General features: G+C 52.3%; 1 protein-coding gene across 1 annotated transcript in view; it reads left to right on the forward strand.

Annotated features, from left to right (window-relative positions):
• ino80db (INO80 complex subunit Db) overlaps positions 1 to 20648 on the forward strand; it is a 126410-nt gene extending 105762 nt beyond the window's left edge. The window contains 1 exon segment of the mRNA XM_038787283.1: positions 16065 to 20648. Coding sequence (XP_038643211.1) covers positions 16065 to 17221 — 1157 coding nt within the window. The 3' untranslated portion in view covers positions 17222 to 20648.
• Positions 20649 to 21670: the final 1022 nt, after the last annotated feature.

Consider the following 21670-nt stretch of genomic DNA (forward strand, 5'->3'; position numbering starts at 1 on the left):
GATGCATGGTTTAAAATAATCGCTGTTTAAAGCTAAATCTGTGCCTGGGCCTCTTCTACTGAACTGAGCTTCCACAGGTGATCCAACTTGAAACAGCGCTCTTGCCTTCTCATACCACTGTTTTATCCGTGGAGGCGCTAAAGCCCAAAGGCAGCTGGCTGCATGGGCTTTGGCTGTAAGAGGGTCTAGGTAGTGACCTCTTCATAATGTTTTGAGCTTCCTCATGGCAGCTTCAAGGATAATGTAGACCTCGTCTGACTCAGGGGTTCCCGGACCTTGACCACAACCTTGTCGCTTCTGTCTCCCAGAGCCGCTTCCAATCTTTACTTACTTTACCAAAGATTCATTTCTGCGGATGAAGGACCTGAAGGACCTTAGTGGCCCTCTCCCATCCCAACCACCACCGGTTTTGACATAGAGTGCCACCTGTGTGCCATTTAAAAAATTTTTTTTAAAAGAGTACCCAATTCATTTTTTCCAATTAAAGGGGCAATTTAACGCGGCCAATCCACCTAGCCTGCACATCTTTGGGTTGTGGGGGCGAAACCCACGTAAACATGGGGAGAATGTGCAAACTCCACACGGACAGTGACTCAGGGCCAGGATCGAACCTGGGACCTCGGTATCGTGAGGCAACAGGGCTAACCCACTGCACCACCGTGCTGCCACCTCTATCAATATGACGACAAAATGGTTTATCTGGTTGTTATCACAGTACTGTTTGTGCCATCTTGCTGTGTGTTAATTGATTGCCAGGTTGCCTATGTTACAACAGTGACTGCACTTCAAATGTGTTTTGAAATGCCCCTGGTTGCAAAGGATGCTCCATAAATGCAAGTTCTTTCTTTACAGCCAATGAAAGGTTATTTTCAAGTAGCAATTTCTGTAAGTGTAGGATAAACCGAACCCATATTATGCACAGCAAGATCCCACAAACAGCAAAGAAGATTTGAGCAGTACTTGTTGGATCACAGTGCATGAATATTTTGATTGCATGAGGTTTACCTGATCATGGCAGCTCAGCCAGCCTACCACTAAAACACTGGGGTACAGTACTGGGGTGGGTTACAGGTCTGTCACTGTATAACACGGGTACAGCACTGGGGTGTACAGGTCTGTCACTGTATAACACTGGGGTACAGTATTGGTGAGTGCGGGTCTGTCACTATAACGCTGGGGTACAATACTGATCGGTACAGGTCTGTCACTGTATAACACTGGGGTACAGGTCTGTCATTGTATAACACTGGGGTACAGTTCTGGGGGTACAGGTCTGTCCCTGTATAACACTGGGGAACAGTACTGGTGGGCACAGGGCTGTCACTGTGTAACACTGGGGTACAGTACTGGTGGTCACAGGTCTGTCACTGTTTAGTACGTGTACAGTACTGGTAGGCATAGGTCTGTCACTGAAACACTGGGGTACAGTACTGGTGGGCACAGGTCTGTCACTGTAACAAAGAACAAAGAAAAGTACAGCACAGGAACAGGCCCTCCAAGCCTGCGCCGACCATGCTGCCCATCTAAACTAAAATCTTCTACACTTCCGGGGTCCTTTTCCCTCTATTCCCATCCTATTCATGTAGTTGTCAAGACGCCCCTTAAACGTCACTATCATCCCTGCTTCCACCACCACCTCTGGCAGCGAGTTCCAGGCAATCACGACCCTCTGTGTAAAAAAAACTTGCCTCGTACATCTCCTCTAAATCTTGTCCCTCGCACCTTAAACTTATGCCCCCTAGGAATTGACTCCTCTAGCCTGGGAAAAATCCTCTGACTATCCACTCCGTCTATGCCCCTCATAATTTTGTAGACCTCTATTAGGTCGCACCTCAACCTCCGTCATTCCGGTGAGAACAAATCGAGTTTATTCTTTTTTTTTTAATAAACAATTTTATTGAGGTAGTTTTTGGCTTTATAAACAGTTACAGACATCATCAGAAAGAAAGCAAAAAAAGGCAAAAATGTGCAAACATCCATGTACTTTCAATACTTCAATCATAACATATTGCACAAGCCCGCTCCTCTCCCACCGGTATTACCCGCCATATTTTCCCTCCTACTCTACTCTACCCCCACCCCCTGCTGACGCTCACTCTCCCGCAAAGAAGTCAATAAATGGTTGCCACCTCCGGGCGCACCCCTGCACAGATCCCCTCAAGGCGAACTTAATTTTCTCCATACCCAGGAAACTCGACATGTCCGCAAGCCACAACTTCGGGGGCTTTGAGTCCCTCCACGCCAATAGTATTCGTTGCCGGGCTATCAGGGAAGCAAAGGCCAAAACATCGGCCTCTTTCTCCCCCTGGACCCCCGGGCCCTCCGAAACCCCAAAGATTGTCACCCCTAGACTCATCACCACCCTTGTTTTTAGTACCCGGGACATGACCCCCGCAAATCCCTCCCAGTACCCCCTCGGCTTAGGGCATGCCCAACACATGTGCACGTGGTTCGCTGGACCTCCCGCGCACCTAGCGCATTTGTCCTCTATTCCGAAGAATTTGCTCATCCGAGCCACCGTCATATGGGCCCGGTGAACGACCTTAAATTGAATCAGCCCGAGCCTAGCACATGTCGCGGTCGAATTGACCCTACTCAGGGCCTCTGCCCACAGCCCATCCTCCATTTCCCCGCCTAGCTCCTCCTCCCATTTAAGTTTCAGTTCCTCTGTCTGGGACCCTTCCTCCCTCATGAGCACCTTATATATACCCGAGACTCTACCCTCCTCTTCTTCCCTCCTAGAGACTATTCTGTCGAGGATCCCCATTGGCGGGAGGCGCGGGAAAGATGGGACCTGTCTACGAAAAAAGTCCCGCAACTGTAGGTATCTAAAATCATTTCCCCTTACCAACCCAAATTTCTCCTCCAAGCTCCTCAGACTCGCAAAGCTCCCTTCCAGGAACATATCACCCACCCTTCCCGCCGCCGCCATACTCGGAACCCCCCATCCATACTCACGGGGGCAAACCGATGGTTGTCGCAGATTGGCGCCCAGACAGACGCCCCCATCTCCCCCACATGCCTCCTCCACTGGCCCCATATCCGCAGGGTCGCCACCACTACTGGGTTGGTGGTGTACTTTGCCGGCGGCAGCGGTAGAGGAGCCGTGACCAGGGCTGCCAAGCTGGAGCCCCTGCACGAAGCCGCCTCCACCCGCTCCCAAATAGACCCCGTACCCACCATCCACTCCCTTATCATAGCGATGTTGGCCGCCCAGTAATAATTGATCAGACTCTGCAAAGCCAGCCCTCCCTCGCTGCGGTTCCTCTCCAACATCGCCTTCTTCACCCGCGGGGATTTTCCCGCCCAGACAAAGCTCATGATCAGCCCGTTAACTCTTTTGAAGAAGGACTGTGGGATAAAGATCGGGAGGCACTGAAAAATAAACAAAAATCGAGGGAGGATTGTCATCTTTACAGTCTGCACCCTCCCTGACAGCGGGAGTGCATCCCATCTCCGAAACTCTCCCTTCATTTGCTCCACCATCCTGGCCAAATTTAACTTATGCAGCCTGCCCCAGTCTCGTGCCACCTGGATTCCCAAATACCGGAAATTTTCCTCAACCAGCCTAAACGGTAGCCCTCTCAATCTGTTCTCCTGGCCCCTTGCCTGGACCACAAACATTTCACTCTTGACCGTATTTAATTTGTATCCTGAGAACTGGCCGAACTTCCTCAGCATTCCCAGTATAGTTCCCATCCCGGCCACTGGGTCCGACACATACAGGAGCAGGTTGTCTGCATAAAGAGAAACCCTATGTTCAACCCCGCCCCTCACCATCCCCTTCCAACCCTCTGCGGCTCTCAGCGCAATCGCCAGCGGCTCTATGGCCAGCGCAAACAGCAGCGGGGAGAGCGGGCAGCCCTGTCTGGTCCCTCGGTACAACCTAAAATACTCCAACACTTCTCTGTTGGTCCTGAAGCTGGCCCTCGGGGCCTGATATAATAATTTGATCCAGTCCACCAATCCCTCCCCGAACCCAAACCGTCCGAGCACCTCCCATAGATAGTCCCACTCCACCCGGTCAAAGGCCTTCTCGGCGTCCATTGCCACCACTACCTCCACCTCCCTACCCGCCGGGGGCATCATTATCACATTAAGTAATCTTCTCAGGTTGGCCGCCAGCTGCCTACCTTTCACAAACCCCGTTTGATCCTCCCCAATCACCTCCGGTACACAGTCCTCCATTCTACCCGCCAGTACCTTTGCCAGGAGCTTGGCGTCTACATTAATCAGGGAGATTGGCCTGTAGGACCCGCACGCCTCCGGGTCTTTACCCCGCTTCAATATCAGTGATATGGTGGCTTGTGACATTGTCGGCGGCAGGGTCCCTCTGTCCCTTGCCTCATTAAAAACCCTCGCCAAGACCGGGCCCACCAGCTCAGAGAACTTCCTATAAAACTCTACTGGGTATCCATCCGGCCCCGGGGACTTCCCCGACTGCATGGCCTTTAGGCCCCCCAATACCTCCTCTACTCTAATCGGGGCCCCCAGCTCTTCCACTCGCCCCCCCACCTACTGTTGGGAATGTTAACCCGTCCAGAAACCTTTTCATCCCCTCCGGTTCTTCCGGCGGCTCCGAAGTATACAGCTTACGATAGAAGTCCCGGAATACCTTATTCTATTCTGCCGGGTCCTCCACTTTGCCCCCCCCCCCGTCTCTTACTCTACCTATTTCCCTGGCCGCCTCCCTCCTCCTGAGTTGCTGCGCTAACAGTCTGCTAGCCTTTTCCCCATGCTCGTACACCACTCCCCTCGCCTTCCTAAGCTGTTCCACAGCCCTGCTCGTGGATAGAGCCCCCAGTTCCGCCTGTAGTCTCTGCCTCTCCCTGAGTAAAACCTCCCCGGGGACTCGGCGTGCTCTTCATCTATCCGACCCATTTCCCTGACCAATCTATCCATCTCTGCCCGGTCTGCCTTGGCTCTGTGGGCCCCAATTGAAATCAGCTCCCCCCGCACTACTGCCTTTAGCGCCTCCCACAGGGTCGCCGCTGAGACCTCCCCCGTGTCATTCACCTGCAGGTAATTTTGCATACATCTCCGAAGCCTCTCGCAGATCCCCTCCTCCGACAGCAGTCCCACATCCAGCCTCCATTGCGGGCGTTGATAGCTCGCTCCCCCGAACTGCAGGTCCACCCAATGCGGGGCATGGTCTGAAATGGTAATTGCTGAGTATTCCGTGTTCTTTACATCCCCCATACAGTCCCTTCTTAGTACAAAGAAATCTATCCTGGAATATACTTTGTGGACGTGCGAGTAAAACGAGTAGCCCCTTCCTGTTGGCTGTCTATCTCTCCAGGGGTCCACTGCCCCCATTTGCTCCATAAACCCTTTCAGCTCCCTTGGCATTGCTGAGAGTCTACCCGTTCTGGGACACGACCGATCCAAAGTCGGGTCAAGGACCATGTTAAAGTCCCCTCCCATTATTAGCCTGCGAGAATCCACGTCCGGGATCTTCCCCAGCGCTCTTTTAATGAAGTCCACGTCATCCAAGTTCGGGGCATATATATTCACCAGCACCACTCTTCTCCCCTCCAGTCTGCCCCGTACCATCAGGTATCTGCCCCCCCCTGTCTGCGGATATGCCCTCTGCCTCAAATTGCACGCGCTTGTTGATCATGATTGCCACCCCTCTGGACTTCGAGTCCAAGTCCGAGTGGAAGACCTGGCTAATCCAGCCCTTCCTTAGCCTGGTCTGGTCAGACACTTTCAGATGTGTCTCCTGCAACATAATTACGTCCGCCCTCAGGGCCCGCAAGTGCGCGAACACCCGCGCCCTCTTAACCGGCTCATTCAGTCCCTTGACGTTCCAGGTGATCAGCCTGGTCGGGGGGCACATCCCCCCCCCCCCCCCCCCCCCCCCCCCCCCCCCCCCAACCACCCCGTCGGTCAGCCATAGCCTTTCTCGGGCCGGCCCGTGCGTCGCGCCATTCCTGGCCCGCCCTCTGGCTGCCTCCACCCTCGACCTCCTTTCCGTGCCTTTTTCAAGTCCCCCCCTGTCAGCAGAACAACCCCCCCCCCCCCCCCCCCCCCCCCAACCCCATCCCCCGATACCCCCACCCCTGCCATCTACTGGCTGTAACTTCGCCCCCCAACTGACTCCCTTGACTAGCCAATCTGCTAGCCCGGTGACTCAACACTCCGGCGCCTTCCTGTCTCAGTCCCATTGTTTCCCCGTCCTCCTCCCCACTCCCCGGCGCCCCATCTCCCTCTCCCACCCACTAGGGCAAGCCGGCTCCAGTGTCTTCTGCGAGCTGCACAAAAAGTACAAACCAGCCCAAACAGGAAAACAAAAACAGAAAAAAGAGTAAAAGCACAAATATTAACCCAAAAAACAAACCCCCCCCCCCACCTAAGAAACAAGAGAGATCCCAACAAAAAAAAACAAAAAAAGGGGGAAAGGGGGGGGTTAACCCCCCAAACCAATGTCCATGAACAAAGGAAAGAGTCCCAAATGTTCCGCTTGGCCCCTTTGGCCCAGCAAACCGTTGAGCAGCAGTCCAGACACATTCGGCGTTCCTTCCCACAGTAATCCTCGGGCCCTAATTCACGTCCTTGGGGCCTCCTTTCGGGACCAGCCCCAAGTCCCTCACAAAATCCATCGCTTCTTCGGGCTCGGAGAAGTAGTGGTGTTGACCCTGGTGCGTGACCCATAGACGAGCTGGGAACAGCAGACCAAACTTCACGTGCTTCTTGAACAGCACCTCCTTGACATTCTTAAAGGCTGCTCGCCGCAAGCCACCTCCTGGCTTAGGTCCTGATAAATGCGGAGAACACTGTTGTTCCACGTGCTGGGGGGTCCGCCCGGCCGCCCTGCCTTGCCTGCACTCTGTGTGCCCCCTCCAGCTCCGGCGGTCGCGGAAAGGCTTCGGCCCCCATCAGCTGCTTCAGCAGGTCTGCTACAAACGCTGCAGCATCAGCCCCCTCCGGGAGGCCGACCATCCTCAGATTATTCCTGCGGACTCTATTCTCCAGCTCCTCCACTCTGTCCAGCAGTCTTCTCTGCCGCTCTTTCAGGCCGTCAACTTCTATCGCTGCAACCGTCTGCGCATCCGCCTGCTCCTCCACCGCCTCTCCCAGTGCCTTAACTTTAACATCCTGCGCGTCCAGCCTCTGGTTCAGCTGATCCACCGCTTTCTGGATTGGGTCCAAGCTGTCCCGCTTCAGCACTTCAAAACTGGACTTCATTACCTGGAGCATGTTATCCAGCGCCTGCTGGATTGCTGAGTCCAGGGTCCGTGTGTCTGCCATCTTAGGTCCCAGGTAAGTTTCTTCAGGTCCTTGTCTTTGTCCCTTTTTCTCCTCCTTTTTCTGCCTTCTGGACTCTCGCTGTTCCATATGCCGCAGCCCGCTCCTCAGCGCCTTCGCTGCCGCTTTCCTTCGCCCAGCTCCTTAAATTTTACCTTCTGGGCCTCTGAAGTGGGTCCAAGTTGTCCTGCTTCAGCAACTCCAAAACTTATTTTCTTCTCCTGGAGGAAGGAAGGTCCGTGGGTCCGCCATCTTACTTTCCAGGTCCGTTTCCTCTGCTCCTTGCCTCCGTCTCTCTCTCTCTCTCTCTCTCTCTCTTCCCCTACCTGCTGGCCTCCCACGCTTCCATCGCTGTCAGCCCGCTCTCCAGCCCTTTCCCGGCAGCCTTTTTGCCGCCCCCGAGGTCCCGCTATCGCGGGGAATCGGCTCCAAAGCCCCGCCGGAGTGAGAGCCCACCGAATGTGCGGCTCACTCAGGCATCGCCGCCACCGGAAGTCGAGTTTATTCTTTTTTAAAAAAAAAAAAAAAAAATTTTATTCAAATTTTCTCAATATCAATAGCAAAAAATATCAAGAAAAGAAAGAACAAACAACCGAGTTGCTGCTGCTGGCCTTTCTCTACCGTTCTGCCAGGAAATCTAGGAACGGTTGCCACCTCTTGAAGAACCCCTACACTGACCCCCTTAAGGCAAATTTCACCCTCTCCAATTTAATAAACCCCGCCATATCGTTGATCCAGGCCTCCACGCTTGGGGGCCTCACATCCTTCCACTGAAGAAGAATCCTCCGCCGGGCTACTAGGGACGCAAAGGCCAGAATGCCGGCCTCTTGCGCCTCCTGCACTCCCGGATCCTCTGCAACTCCAAATATTGCGAACCCCCAGCCCGGTTTGACCCTGGATCCTACCACCCTCGACACCGTCCTTGCACCGCCCTTCCAAAATTCCCCCAGCGCTGGGCATGCCCAGAACATAAGGGCATGGTTTGCTGGACTCCCTGAGCACCTAATACACCTGTCCTTGTTCCCAAAAAACCGGCTCATCCTTGTCCCGGTCATGTGAGCCCTATGCAGCACCTTAAACTGTATGAGGCTAAGCCTTGCACAAGAAGAGAAGGAGTTCACCCTTCCTAGGGCGTCTGCCCACGTCCCCTCCTCAATCTCCTCACCCAGCTCCTCCTCCCATTTACCCTTCAGCTCCTCCACCGAGGCCTCGTCTATCTCCTGCATCACTTGGTACGTTGCCGAGATCCTCCCCTCTCCAACCCACACCCCCGAGAGCACCCTGTCCTGGACCCCACGCGGCGGCAACAGAGGGAACTCCGCCACCTGCCGCCTGCCAAACGCCCTTACCTGCATGTACCTAAAGGTGTTCCCCGGGGGGAGCCCGAACTTCCCTTCCAGCACACCCAGGCTCGCAAACTTCCCGTCTACAAACAGATCTCCCAACCTCCTAACACCTGCCCTGTGCCAGCTCAGGAACCCGCCGTCAATTCTCCCCGGGACAAACCGGTGGTTCCCCCGTTTCGGGGACCCCATCGAGGCCCCCACCTCCCCCCTGTGCCGTCTCCATTGCCCCCAAATTTTGAGGGTAGCCGCCACCACCGGACTCGTGGCATACCTCGTTGGAGGGAGTGGCAGCGGCGCCGTTACCAGCGCCTCCAGGCTCGTGCCCACACAGGACACCATCTTCATCCTCTTCCATGCTGCCCCTTCCCCGTCCATCACCCACTTATGCACCATCGCTGCGTTGGCAGCCCAATAATACCCACAGAGGTTGGGTAGCGCCAGCCCCCCCCATCCCTGCCCCACTCCAGGAACACCCTTCTCACCCTCGGGGTCACGTGCGCCCACACAAACCCCGTAATGCTCCTGTTAACCCGCCTGAAAAAGGCCTTTGGGATAAGGATGGGGAGGCACTGGAACAGGAACAGAAATTTCGGGAGCACCGTCATCTTGACTGATTGCACCCTACCGCCAGAGACAGCGGCAGCATGTCCCACCTCTTAAACTCCTCCTCCATTTGCTTCACCAACCTTGTGAGGTTAAGCTTATGCAAGGCCCCCCAGCTCCTGGCCACCTTAACCCCCAAGCACCTGAAGCTCCTCTCCGCCCTTTTTAGGGGGAGCCGACCAATCCCCCCCCTCCTGGTCCCCCGGGTGTACAACGAACAGCTCGCTCTTCCCCAAGTTGCACTTGTACCCTGAGAAATTCCCAAATTCCCTGAGAATCCTCATCACCTCCAGCATTCCCTCCACCGTGTCCGCCACATACAACAATAGGTCATCCGCATAGAGCGACACTCGGTGTTCCTCCCCACCTCGCACCAGCCCCCTCCAGTTCCTCGACTCCCTCAGCGCCATGGCCAGGGGTTCAATTGCCAGCGCAAAAAGCAGGGGAGACAATGAACACCCCTGCCTCGTTCCTCGGTATAACCGGAAATACTCCGACCTCCTCCTATTCGTGGCCACGATCGCCATCGGGGCCTTGTATAACAGCCTCACCCACCTGATAAACCCCTCCCCAAACCCAAACCTCTCTCTAACACCTCCCACAAGTACCCCCACTCAACCCTAACAAAGGCCTTCTCCGCGTCCAACGCCACCACTATCTCCGCTTCCCCTTCCACTGCCGGCATCATTATAACATTCAAGAGCCTTCGTATGTTAGTGTTCAGCTGCCTCCCCTTCACGAACCCCGTTTGATCCTCGTGGATAACCTGCGGAACACAGTCCTCTATACTCGTGGCTAAGATCTTCGGCAACAGCTTGGCATCTACATTTAAGAGTGAGATTGGCCTGTATGACCCACACTGCAGGGGATCCTTGTCCCGCTTAAGGATCAAGGAAATCAGCGCCCGAGACATCGTCGGAGGCAGAGCCCCCCCTTTCCCTTGCCTCGTTGAAGGTCCTAACCAACAGGGGGCCCAACAGGTCTGCATACATTTTGTAGAATTCGACCGGGAACCCATCCGGCCCCGGCGCCTTCCCCGACTGCATGCTCCCTATCCCTTTGACCAGCTCCTCCAGCTCAACCGGCGCCCCCAGTCCTTCCACCTGTCCCTCCTCCACCCCCGGGAATCTCAACCGGTCCAAGAAGCGCCCCATCCCCCCCTCCTCCGCTGGGGGTTCGGACCGATACAGTTCCTCATAAAAGTCCCTGAAGACCCCATTAATGTCTACCCCCCTTCGCACCACATTTCCTCCCCTATCCTTAACTCCACCAATCTCCCTGGCCGCATCCAGCTTACGGAGCTGATGCGCCAGAATCCTGCTCGCCTTCTCCTCATATTCATACACCACTCCCTGTGCCTTCTTCCACTGAGCTTCCACCTTTCTGGTGGTCAACAAGTCGAACTCAGCCTGGAGACTATGCCGCTCCTTCAACAATCCCTCCTCCAGAGCTTCCGTGAATCTCCTGTCCACCCTCACCATCTCCCCCACCAGTCTCTCCCTCTCTCTCTGCTCTCTCCTCTCCCTATGGGCTCGAATGGAGATCAACTCCCCCCTAACCACCGCCTTCAGCGCCTCCAAGACTGTCCCCACCCGGACCTCCCTATTGTCATTGGCCTCCAGGTACCTCTCGATACATCCTCGAACCCGCCTGCCCACCGCCTCGTCCGCCAGCAGCCCCACCTCCAAGAGCCAAAGCGGGCGCTGGTCCATCTCCTCCCCCAGCTCGAGGTCCACCCAGTGCGGGGCATGGTCAGAAATGGCTATCGCCGAATACTCAGCATTCTCCACCCTCGCAATCAGCGCCCTACTCATAACGAAAAAATCAATCCGGGAATAGGCCTTATGCACATGGGAGAAGTATGAAAATTCCCTTGTCCTCGACCTCACAAACCTCCATGGATCCACCCCTCCCATCTGGTCCATAAACCCCCTCAACACCTTAGCCGCCGCTGGCCTCCTCCCCGTCCTGGATCTGGATCGATCCAGTGCCGGGTCCAGCACCGTGTTAAAATCCCCCCCCCATTATCAGGCCCCCCGCCTCCAAATCTGGAATCCGGCCCAACATGCACTGCATGAAACCCGCATTGTCCCAATCCGGGGTGTTTACATTGACCAGCACCACCCGCTCCCCCTACAGCTTACCATCACATACCTCCCGTCACTGTCTGCCACCACATTCGACGCCTCAAACGACACCCTCTTCCCCACCAGGATTGCCACCCCCCGATTTTTTGCATCCAGCCCCGAATGAAACACCTGGCCTACCCATCCCTTCCTCAATCTAACCTGATCCGCCACCTTCAGGTGCTTCTCCTGAAGCATGGCCACATCCGCCTTCAGCCCCTTCAGGTGCGCAAACACGTGGCCCGTTTGACCGGCCCATTCAGTCCCCTCACATTCCAGGTTATCAGCCGGATCAGGGGTAACCTGCCCCCCTCCCCCGCCGACTAGCCATTACCCTTCCTCAGCCCGCCACGTGCCCGTGTCCCCCGCTCAGCCCGTTCCCCACGGCGGCAGGCCCCCATCCCGACCCCTTCCACATACTCCAGTTCCTTCTTGGCCATTCCAGCAGCAACCCGCTGTACCCCCCCGCCCCACCCCCCCCAAGCTAGGACCCCCCCCCAGCTGCATTGCTCCCTCCATTGTACTCCCGCAAGTCAGCTGACTCCTGCTGAGCCCGGCTACTCCCGCCACTTCTCCGACCGGTCCCAGCCTCCACCAGCAGGCTTTCCTCCTCCCCCTCCCACTCTCAAGCGGGAAAAAGACCGCGCTTCCCAGCTCTAGCCCTGCTCCCTTCAACCCTCAGCGTGGGAAAAAGCCCGCGCTTTCCACTTGCCCGACCCCACCTCCTCTACAGCAGCTCCCTTTACCGGCCCGGTCCCCTCGCGGGGCCCCAACCCCCCTTCACACCATCAGCCCCCTGTACTGCAGGTCTGCCCCCCTCCTCGAGCCCATCCAACAAACCCAAGCAGAAAACAGTGCCCCACCCGCCCTGAAAACAACAAAGAACCAACATTAAACAGAGAACCCCCCTCAAAATATAACTCGAGTTTATAACATGCAGACCCCCGCACCCAGCCCTCAGTTTGAGTCCAACTTCTCGGCCTGCACAAAGGCCCACGCCTCCTCCGGGGACTCGAAGTAAAAGTGCCGGCCCTTATAGGTGATCCACAAACACGCCGGCTGTAGCATGCCGAACTTCACTCCCTTCCTGTGCAGCACCGCCTTCGTCCGATTGTACCCGGCCCTCTTCTTTGCCACCTCCGCACTCCAGTCCTGGTAGATCCGCACCACCGCATTCTCCCACCTGCTGCTCCGCTCCTTCGTGGCCCACCTAAGCACACACTCCCGGTCAGCAAACTGATGGAACCGCACTAGCACCGCCTGTGGCGGCTCATTCGGCTTGGGTCTTCTTGCCAATATTCGATGGGCCCCCTCCAGCTCCAGGGGCCCCTGAAAGGACCCATCTCCCATCAGCGAATTTAACATGATGGCCACATAGGCCCCCATGTCTGACCCTTCCAGCCCTTCCCGGAAGGCCCAGGATCCGCAGATTTTTCCGCCTCGACCGGTTCTCTATCTCCTCAAACCTCTCCTGCCATTTTTTATGGAGCGCCTCATGCATCTCCACCTTCATCGCGAGGCCTAAGGTCTCGTCCTCTCTTTTGTCGGATCTCTCAGATCGCCACCCCCTGGGCCGTCTGGGTCTCCAGCAGCTTGTCAATTGAAGCCTTCAACGGCACCAGCAGCTCCGCTTTAAGCTCCCTGAAGCAGCGCTGGAGAGTCTCCTGCTGCTCCTGCGCCCACTGCCTCCATGCCTCCTGGTCTCCGCTCGCTGCCATCTTGTGCTTCTTCCCTCGCTTCTGCTTTGGCGCTGCAACCACTTTCTTACTCGCCCCACTCCTGGTCCAGGCCATATACTGCCGGGGAAATATACTGCTGGCTCCTTCCCACGTCGGGAAACGTCAAAAAAGTACCGCTGAGGGCCCTAAAAAGAGCCCAAAAGTCCGTTCCTTGCGGGAGCTGCCGAACGTGCGACTTAGCTCCGCATAGCCGCAAGCCGCAACCGGAAGTCCAAATCGAGTTTATTCAACCTCTCCTCATAGCTAATGCCCTCCATACATGGGTGTTTCTCTGGTTGGCAATCAGTAGCTAGTGGTGTCCCTCAGGGATCCGTGTTGGGCCCACAATTGTTCACAATTTACATAGATGATTTGGGGTTGGGGACCAAGGGCGATGTGTCCAAGTTTGCAGATGACACTAAGCTGAGTGGTAAAGCGAAAAGTGCAGAGGATACTGGAAGTCTGCAGAGGGATTTGGATAGGTTAAGTGAATGGGCTCGGGTCTGGCAGATGGAATACAATGTTGACAAATGTGAGGTTATCCATTTTGGTAGGAATAACAGCAAACGGGATTATTATTTAAACAATAAAATATTAAAGCATGCCGCTGTTCAGAGAGACTTGGGTGTGCTAGTGCATGAGTCACAGAAGGTTGGTTTACAAGTGCAACAAGTAATTAAGAAGGCAAATGGAATTTTGTCCTTCAGTGCTAGAGGGGTGGAGTTTAAGACTAGGGCGGTTATGTTGCAATTGTATAAGGTGTTAGTGCGGCCACACCTGGAGTATTGTGTTCAGTTTTGGTCTCCTTACTTGAGAAAGGACGTACTGGCGCTGGAGGGTGTGCAGAGGAGATTCACTAGGTTAATCCCAGAGCTGAAGGGATTGGATTATGAGGAGAGGTTGAGTAGACTGGGACTGTACTCGTTGGAATTTAGAAGGATGAGGGGGGATCTTATAGAAACATTTAAAATTATGAAGGGAATAGATAGGATAGATGCGGGCAGGTTGTTTCCACTGGCGGGTGACAGCAGAACTAGGGGACATAGCCTCAAAATAAGGGGAAGTAGATTTAGGACTGAGTTGAGGAGGAACTTCTTCACCCAAAGGGTTGTGAATCTATGGAATTCCTTGCCCAGTGAAGCAGTTGAGGCTCCTTCATTACATGTTTTTAAGGTAAAGATAGATAGTTTTTTGAAGAATAAAGGGATTAAGGGTTATGGTGTTCGGGCCGGAAAGTGGAGCTGAGTCCACAAAAGATCAGCCATGATCTAATTGAATGGCGGAGCAGGCTCGAGGGGCCAGATGGCCTACTCCTGCTCCTAGTTCTTATGTTCTTATACCAGGCAACATCCTGGTAAATCCCTTCTGCACCCTCTCCAAAGCCTCCACATCCTTCTGGTAGTGTGGCGATCAGAATTGAACACTATACTCCGAGTGTGGCCTAACTAAGGTTCTATGCAGCTGCAACATGACTTGCAAATTTTTATACTCAATGCCCCGGCCAATGAAGGCAAGCATGCCGTATGCCTTCTTGACTATCTTTTCTACCTGTGTTGCCACTTTCAGTGACCTGTGGACCTGTACACCAAGATCTCTCTGACTGTCAATACTCTTGAGGGTTCTACCATTCACTGTATATTCCCTACCTGAATTAGACCTTCCAAAATGCATACCTCACATTTGTCCGGATTAAACTCCATCTGCCATCTCGCCACCCAAGTCTCCAAACGATCTAAATCCTGCTTTATCCTCTGACTGTCCTCATTGCTATCCACAATTCCACCAACCTTTGTGTCGTCCACAAGTTTACTAATCAGACCAATTACATTTTCCTCCAAATCATTTATATATTCTATGAACGGCCGAGGTCTCAGCACTGATCCTTGCGGAACACCACTAGTCACAGCCCTCCAATCAGAAAAGCACCTTTCCATTGCTACTCTCTGTCTTCTATGACCTAGCCAGTTCTGTATCCATCTTGGCAGCTCACCTCTGATTCCGCGTGACTTCACCTTTTCTACCAGTCTGCCATGAGGGACCTTGTCAAAGGCCTTACAGAAGTCCATATAGACAACATCGACTGCCCTACCTGCATCAATCATCTTTGTGACCGCTTGAAAAACTCTATCAAGTTAGTGAGACACAACCTCCCCTTCACAAAACTGTGCTGCCTCTCGCTAATACGTCCACTTGCTTCCAAATGGAAGTACATCCTGTCTCGAAGAATTCTCTCCAGTAATTTCCCTACCACTGATGTAAGGCTCACTGGCCTGTAGTTCCCTGGATTATCCTTGCTACCGTTCTTAAACAAAGGAACAATATTGGCTATTCTCCAGTCCTCCGGGACATCACCTGAAGTTAACAATAATAATAATTCTTATTGTCACAAGAAGGCTTCAATGAAGTTACTGTGAAAAGCTCTGTGAAAAGGTGCTGTGTAACACTGGGATTCAGTACTGGTAGGTACAGGTCTGTCACTGTGTAACACTGGGGCACAGTACTGGTGGGCACAGGTCTGTCTTTGCTGGGTACAGATCTGTCTCGGTGTAACTCTGGGGTGCAAGGGCAGCACGGTGGCACAGTGGATAGCCCTGCTGCCTCACTGCACCGAGGTCCCAGGTTCGATCTTGGCTCTGGGTCACTGTCCGTGTGGCGATTGCACATTTTCCCTGTGTATGCGTGGGTTTCGCCCCACAACCTAAAGATGTGCAGGATAGGTGGATTTGCCATGCTAAATTGCCCCTTCATTGGAAAAATGAATTGGGTACTCTAAATTTATAGAAGAAAACTCTGGGGTGCAATACTGGTGGGTACATGGCAGTTACTATGTATCTCTGGCAGATACAGGATTAATTGAAAAAAAGCAACAAGCACTGACGCAATGAAGAACGAGGGAGAATCTGCAACCCAGGAACTCCAAACAGATTTTCCAAGAAAAACTCTTATCAATGTTCTGTGTCATCCAGAAAAACATTTCTACAGTAAAATGATGCCTTTTTTTTGCTCTTGCTTCCCTCCACTAGGCAAAAATGGTGAACTGCTGCCAACTACGGAGGAAGCGGAGGAGCTGGAGCGTGCACTGGAGGCAGTGACGTCGTATGCTGCCTCTCTGGAGTGTCTCAGTTCTATTGGTGAGCTGGCGCAAACAGACGGAGATGGTGACCAGGAGCTATCGGGCAGAGGAATTGGTGTGTTTGTCGCTGCTGCTGCTGCCGGGATGCCAGCTCTTAGCAGGGCTGTCAACAACGAACTGGGAGACCTCCTCAATGGCCGCATCTCCACAGAGAACTTCTCAAGCCTGGAGCTGGATGAGAACCTCCTCCATCACCCGTCTGCACTGTCCAGTCCGGCTGGTTCCCTGGGGAGTCAGGCTCAGGGCACCTATCCTTCCCCTTCAGATGTGGGCCTTTCCTCTGCCACCTTGGTCAATCAGAGTGGGCTTGCGGAGCGGATCCACCACTCCCATTTCCATAGCCTCCGAGGCGATGCCAGTCACACCTCTCCCAGGAGCCACCTGCTTGGCAAAGCCGAGGATCTGATCTCTCCTCGGCCGCACTATGGCAGCGAGCACTCGCGCTCATCCCCATACAGTAGCGAGCATGTGCCATCACCTTATAGCGACAATGTAACCCCTCCCCCCCGACCCCCGCCCTACCCTGGGGACAGCCTCACCACCCCCTATCCCCCTGACGTGACGTTGCTCCCTGCCCACGTCCTGCCAGCCCAACTGGTCAATTCGCGACCCCAGTGGGGTACCATCAGCTTGAGTGACCCGACTTCCTTCGGAAGCCTGATCTCATCTGGGGCCGAGGGCCACCTGCTCTCCACCTCCCTCTCCACCCCTCTCTCCACACCTCACTCGCCCTCCACGCACACAGCCTTCTCCAGCGCCACACCCGGCAGCGCTGTCCTCCTCCCAGGCCTGACTCAGGCTGCCTTCAGTGACGGCGTCGCCACCATGGGACCCTCCTCGCCCCCCGACCTGCCGACATCCAATCCCACCAAGCAGCAGCTCCCCCAGTTCAGCGCTGCCTTCGGCCCGCAGCTCACCTCCCATAGCGGCATTCCCAAGGACGTTCAACCAACCCACAGCTCAATCGCACCCCCGACGGGCTTCTCGGTAACCGCAGCCGCCGCGAGCACGAACAATGTCACAGCTCCATTTAGCACTCCACAGTGAACCTTCTCTGGATTGCTGGACGAAGAGGCCACCTCTTGGCTTTCAAGCAAGGGTCGAGATGTTCCACTGATTTTTCTACGGTGTCTTGGAGCTTTAAGGGTATCGTCTAGTTTTGTTTTTAAAACCTACCTGCGTAAGAGTGGAGGGAGAAAACAGCACTGTAAGCTGGTTTTGGGAGAAAATAACTTGTGACTGGGCAAAGATGCCAGTGATTCCCACCCCCTGTATTTTTATTCATTATGGTTAATGAGGAATTTTACTCATTTATGTTAAGTTCCTCCATCCTTAACCTGTTCATTTGTCTGCCACCTCCAAAGGTAGAGATTCAACCTGCCTTTTGTGATAATTCTGTTGAGATGTTTTTCTTTTGCGTTACTGATCCAGGTCACTTTGCGCGCCTAGTAACTTGGTGTGGCAGACTTTTCCAGTCAAATGTCTCTCACACCCAAGAGCCCCACCCCACCCTACCCCCAGCGCACACCACATTGGTGAATACCCCTATATCACTGGCATCTCTGTCACAATCAGCTTTTTAAAGTGAGCTGGCAGTCAAACCATGTCAAAGATTGAGTGCAGGCCTGAACCCCTGCCTCCCTTTTACAGGACATTGCCATTGCTCACCCGGGTACATTGCCAAGCAGCCACTAGGAGTTCAGGTCACTTTTTTTCCCACCATGCCAGGGCCTTGTGTGCTTTTTGAAAAGGGGGATTGCTGACACTCTTTCCCCCCTTCCTTTTCAGGGCTAAAAGAGCGTAATGCATTCAGTTTGAGTATATTTTTTATGTAAATACATTAGTACATTTTATGACAAGATTACTTATCTATAAATCCATTAATGGCGCACTGTTAAATATCAAACTCAAAGGTAGATGTTTGGCTCATTGAGGCTTTTTATATATAAAAGAAAATCTCACATGCAAAATATAGATTCTGGATTAGATCCCACAGTCTCTGCACGTACGTCTCCCAATGTTGCTGTGAGATTCTTAAGCGAGGTGGCAGCACTAACTTGTCATTTATTTGCTAACGTGCAATCCTGAAACACAGTCTAAAGTCTTCTATGTGTGGACTACTAAAATGGAAATTAGTTCAGCCTGCAAGGCCACTTCAGGGCACTTTTTAAAAAAAAAGATATAATAATTACAGAGGGTCTGAGGTTTAAAGCCATGGTTAGGTGTTATCTTTCCCACCTATTCGAGCATTGCATCTTTATTTTTCTTAGCTTTCCTCTCTGCCTGCTTTTCCCTGGCACCCTCTTCCTTCAATCCTTGGCCACTATCCTGACCCGTGATACCAGCAGGGACGTGCAGAACATGTTTCTTGAGTGAGCAGCATCTGAATACTAACCCCATCAACTCCTTCACCCTCCCCTTTGCACCTATTTATATGAGAGGCACTACAAGATTTGGCAGAAGCAGTTGTGTTTGGTAAAATCACAAGCCCAGCACCTTAGACTTAAAGCAGTCACTCAGTTAACTGGTTGCTGAAGCTTTTGTTCCATATTAATTAGCATGGGGTTGGGGGGCGGGTTGGCATGAAGAGTCTCCCTTTGTTTTTGGTTTTTATCATTGGTGCGAGGGGTAACAGAGGTTATGAAGCCTTTTCTAGGTCTGGAACGAAGGAGAGGCCTGTATTTTTCCTGCTAACTCAGTGACTGTCACACCTGGAATCCTTGTGAAGCAGGGGTCTTGAGACCCGGGTGGAGCATAATCTGCATCAAAGCGCCTTAAGTACGCGGGATCCCGATCCCCCCCGCCCCCTCACACTGGTCTAGCACTTTTGACAGCTGACACTTAGTGGTTAGTTAATATGCAGTCTGGGACTGCTCACCCCGGCTCCCAGAGTTTAGCTGTTTATTGTATTGCCCTGAGATCTGCAAAAACCAGCTGGCACACTTGTGGCACAGTGTAAAGGCAGATAAGGAGTGCCACCCACCGTGTCTACTGCAATGCATCCAGTGTCTTATAATGCCAAATATGTTCGATTTTTAGAGAGTAAACTTTATTTATGACCAAAAAGGTCGGAATGTGTATAAAATGTATTCTACGGGCTGTACTGTTGTGCCTCCTGTAGAATTTTTAAATAATATGCTTCAATAAGCTTGTCCCAGTTTTAAAATTTTTTAAAGTAATCTCATGCCCTGTTTCAAACATACACATATTTGTATATAATGCACAAAATGCATCTATTTACATCTCTCAAACTCCCTTTTCACAAACTGCAGCACTATGATCCTCCTGATGGTAGCACTGATGAGAGAATCTCTCCAGTCCCCACATTAGACACTCGATTGTGACTGCACTGCCTAATCCTCTGTCTATTCCTCCTCACCCATGCTTTCTCTCAAATTAAGGATGAAAGTTGTTGGATGGAACAAATGTTTCTATGAAACCTTGCTTGCTGAATGTCTTGGGCACCAATTTGTGATGAGGAGTGCCCTGGTGAGGAACCCCCCCCCCCCCCCTCCAGTCTAACTCAAAGAATGTGCATAGTACCTCAAGTTACTCTGGTAAAGGTGAGCTTGCTCTACATTAAGTAAAGGACAGATCCAAGGCAGACATGTCTTGTGGAAGGCCTATTGCAGAATGTTAAACAAGCATCTCTCTTTTTGCAAAGAAAATCATGCATTCCCAACCTTTCATTTTAATTTGAACACCCAAAGCTTTGTCAACCTGATGTTCCCTCATCATGGAATATACAATCTACTTGTATATCAGTAGTTTACTTGATTAATTGACATAATTAAGTGATTCATTATTGTGTGATGGTATGAATAGTGATATCTATTTTAACAATATTGTCAGATTTGCATTATAGGGAGGAGGCTGTAGATCTCCACATTTGGTTTGTAGGTGAGTAGCTCTGTCCAGCTAGTCCTGTTGCGTTATAGGATCAGAAAATTATGGGACTTTCAGAGTAGAGTGAGCATCCTAAAATTTTTGCAGGAGAGAAAGAGAATCATGTTTGAAACTCTGGAGAGCAGGGTGCTGGATTTCACTTGTCAACTGACTAGCTGATAGGCGGGAAGTACATTGTTTGTTCCAGACATGATGCTCTTGCCTGACCTGAGGCTGTGCTCCGTTAATTTTCTGTGCATTTGGTGACAGGAGGCAATCTTCGTGTAATAGGTTTCAAAATCTTAATAGATTTTGCAAGCATCTTGTTCAGCAATGCTGACTGAAAAATAAACTCACTCGCTTCTACCCCTAACCCCCTTCCCCAATATGTATAACCACTCCTTCAGAAACCCTTGAGTGTGTGTCCCTCCACCTAATTGTGATGTCTGTATCTTTTCAGTTCTAAACCTTTGGTGACACAGTGGTTAGCACTGCTGCCTCACAACGCCATGGACATGGATTCAATTCCAGACTTGGGTGACTGACTGTGTGGAGTTTGTACATTCTTCCCGTGTGTGCGTAGGATTCCTCCGGATGCTCTGATTTCCTCCCACAGTCTAGAGATGTGCAGGTTAGGTAGATTGGCTATGCTAAATTGTCCCTTCGTGTCCAGAGATGTGCAGATCACTGCGTGGAGTTCCCGGAATAGGGTGAAGGTGTCGACCTGGGTGGGGTGCTCTTTTGGAGGGTCAGTGCAGGCTCGATGGGCCAAATGGCCTCCTGCACTGTGGGGATTCTATGGATTCTAACCCTTCCTTTGATCTTTGCCATGAAAATATATCTCTGACTCCTTGATCTTAGACCACATGTGCAAAATCCTCCTTCCGGGTACCATCTGGCTGTATAGATCCCCCCCCCCCCCCCCCCCCCCCCCCCCCCCCCCCCCGCCCCGCCCGCCCCTCCTGCACCCATCATCTCTTAATTTGGTCCAGCTCACTGACCTAACTACTTTTATTTGACCAAAAAGTGTATTTTATTATTTTTGTGAGGCACATTTCCTCTCCTCAAAGTCCAAGTGAAATGTTAACTGAATTTAGAGAAATTTCTGATTTTGTTTTTTAGTGCCCTGTAGTGTTTAAATCATTAATCTGAATGCTGGTTGCATTTGAAAATGTTGGAATACAAATATATTGCAATTAGGCTTGGTAATACATTGGTGGCTGACCTGTATAGGGAAGTGGATCACTTTGGATGGGTTGCTGCAAGGTGAAGATGAAAAGAAGGATTTGGATAAGGGTTATTCTTGGACACTTCTGTACAATAATAATAATAATCTTTATTGTCACAAGTAGGCTTACGTTAACACTGCAATTAAATTATCATAAATTAGGGCCATCATTAAACACAAGGTCCTTTGGGTAAGCCACCACGTGGCTACTGAATTAGTGTGATCTTAAATTCTGTCTTTAAATCATTCTTCCTTACTTCTGTGACTGTTCCTGTGGAGGAGTGGCACTCTGGAGCCTGGCAATGTGTGACCTGTTGTTGGGTTGTCCATTTTCTGTCTGGGCAGCATGGTAGCATAGTGGATAGCACAATTGCTTCACAACT

Source organism: Scyliorhinus canicula, chromosome 2, assembly GCF_902713615.1.
Source record: "Scyliorhinus canicula chromosome 2, sScyCan1.1, whole genome shotgun sequence".
NCBI classification, from domain to species: Eukaryota; Metazoa; Chordata; class Chondrichthyes; order Carcharhiniformes; family Scyliorhinidae; genus Scyliorhinus; species Scyliorhinus canicula.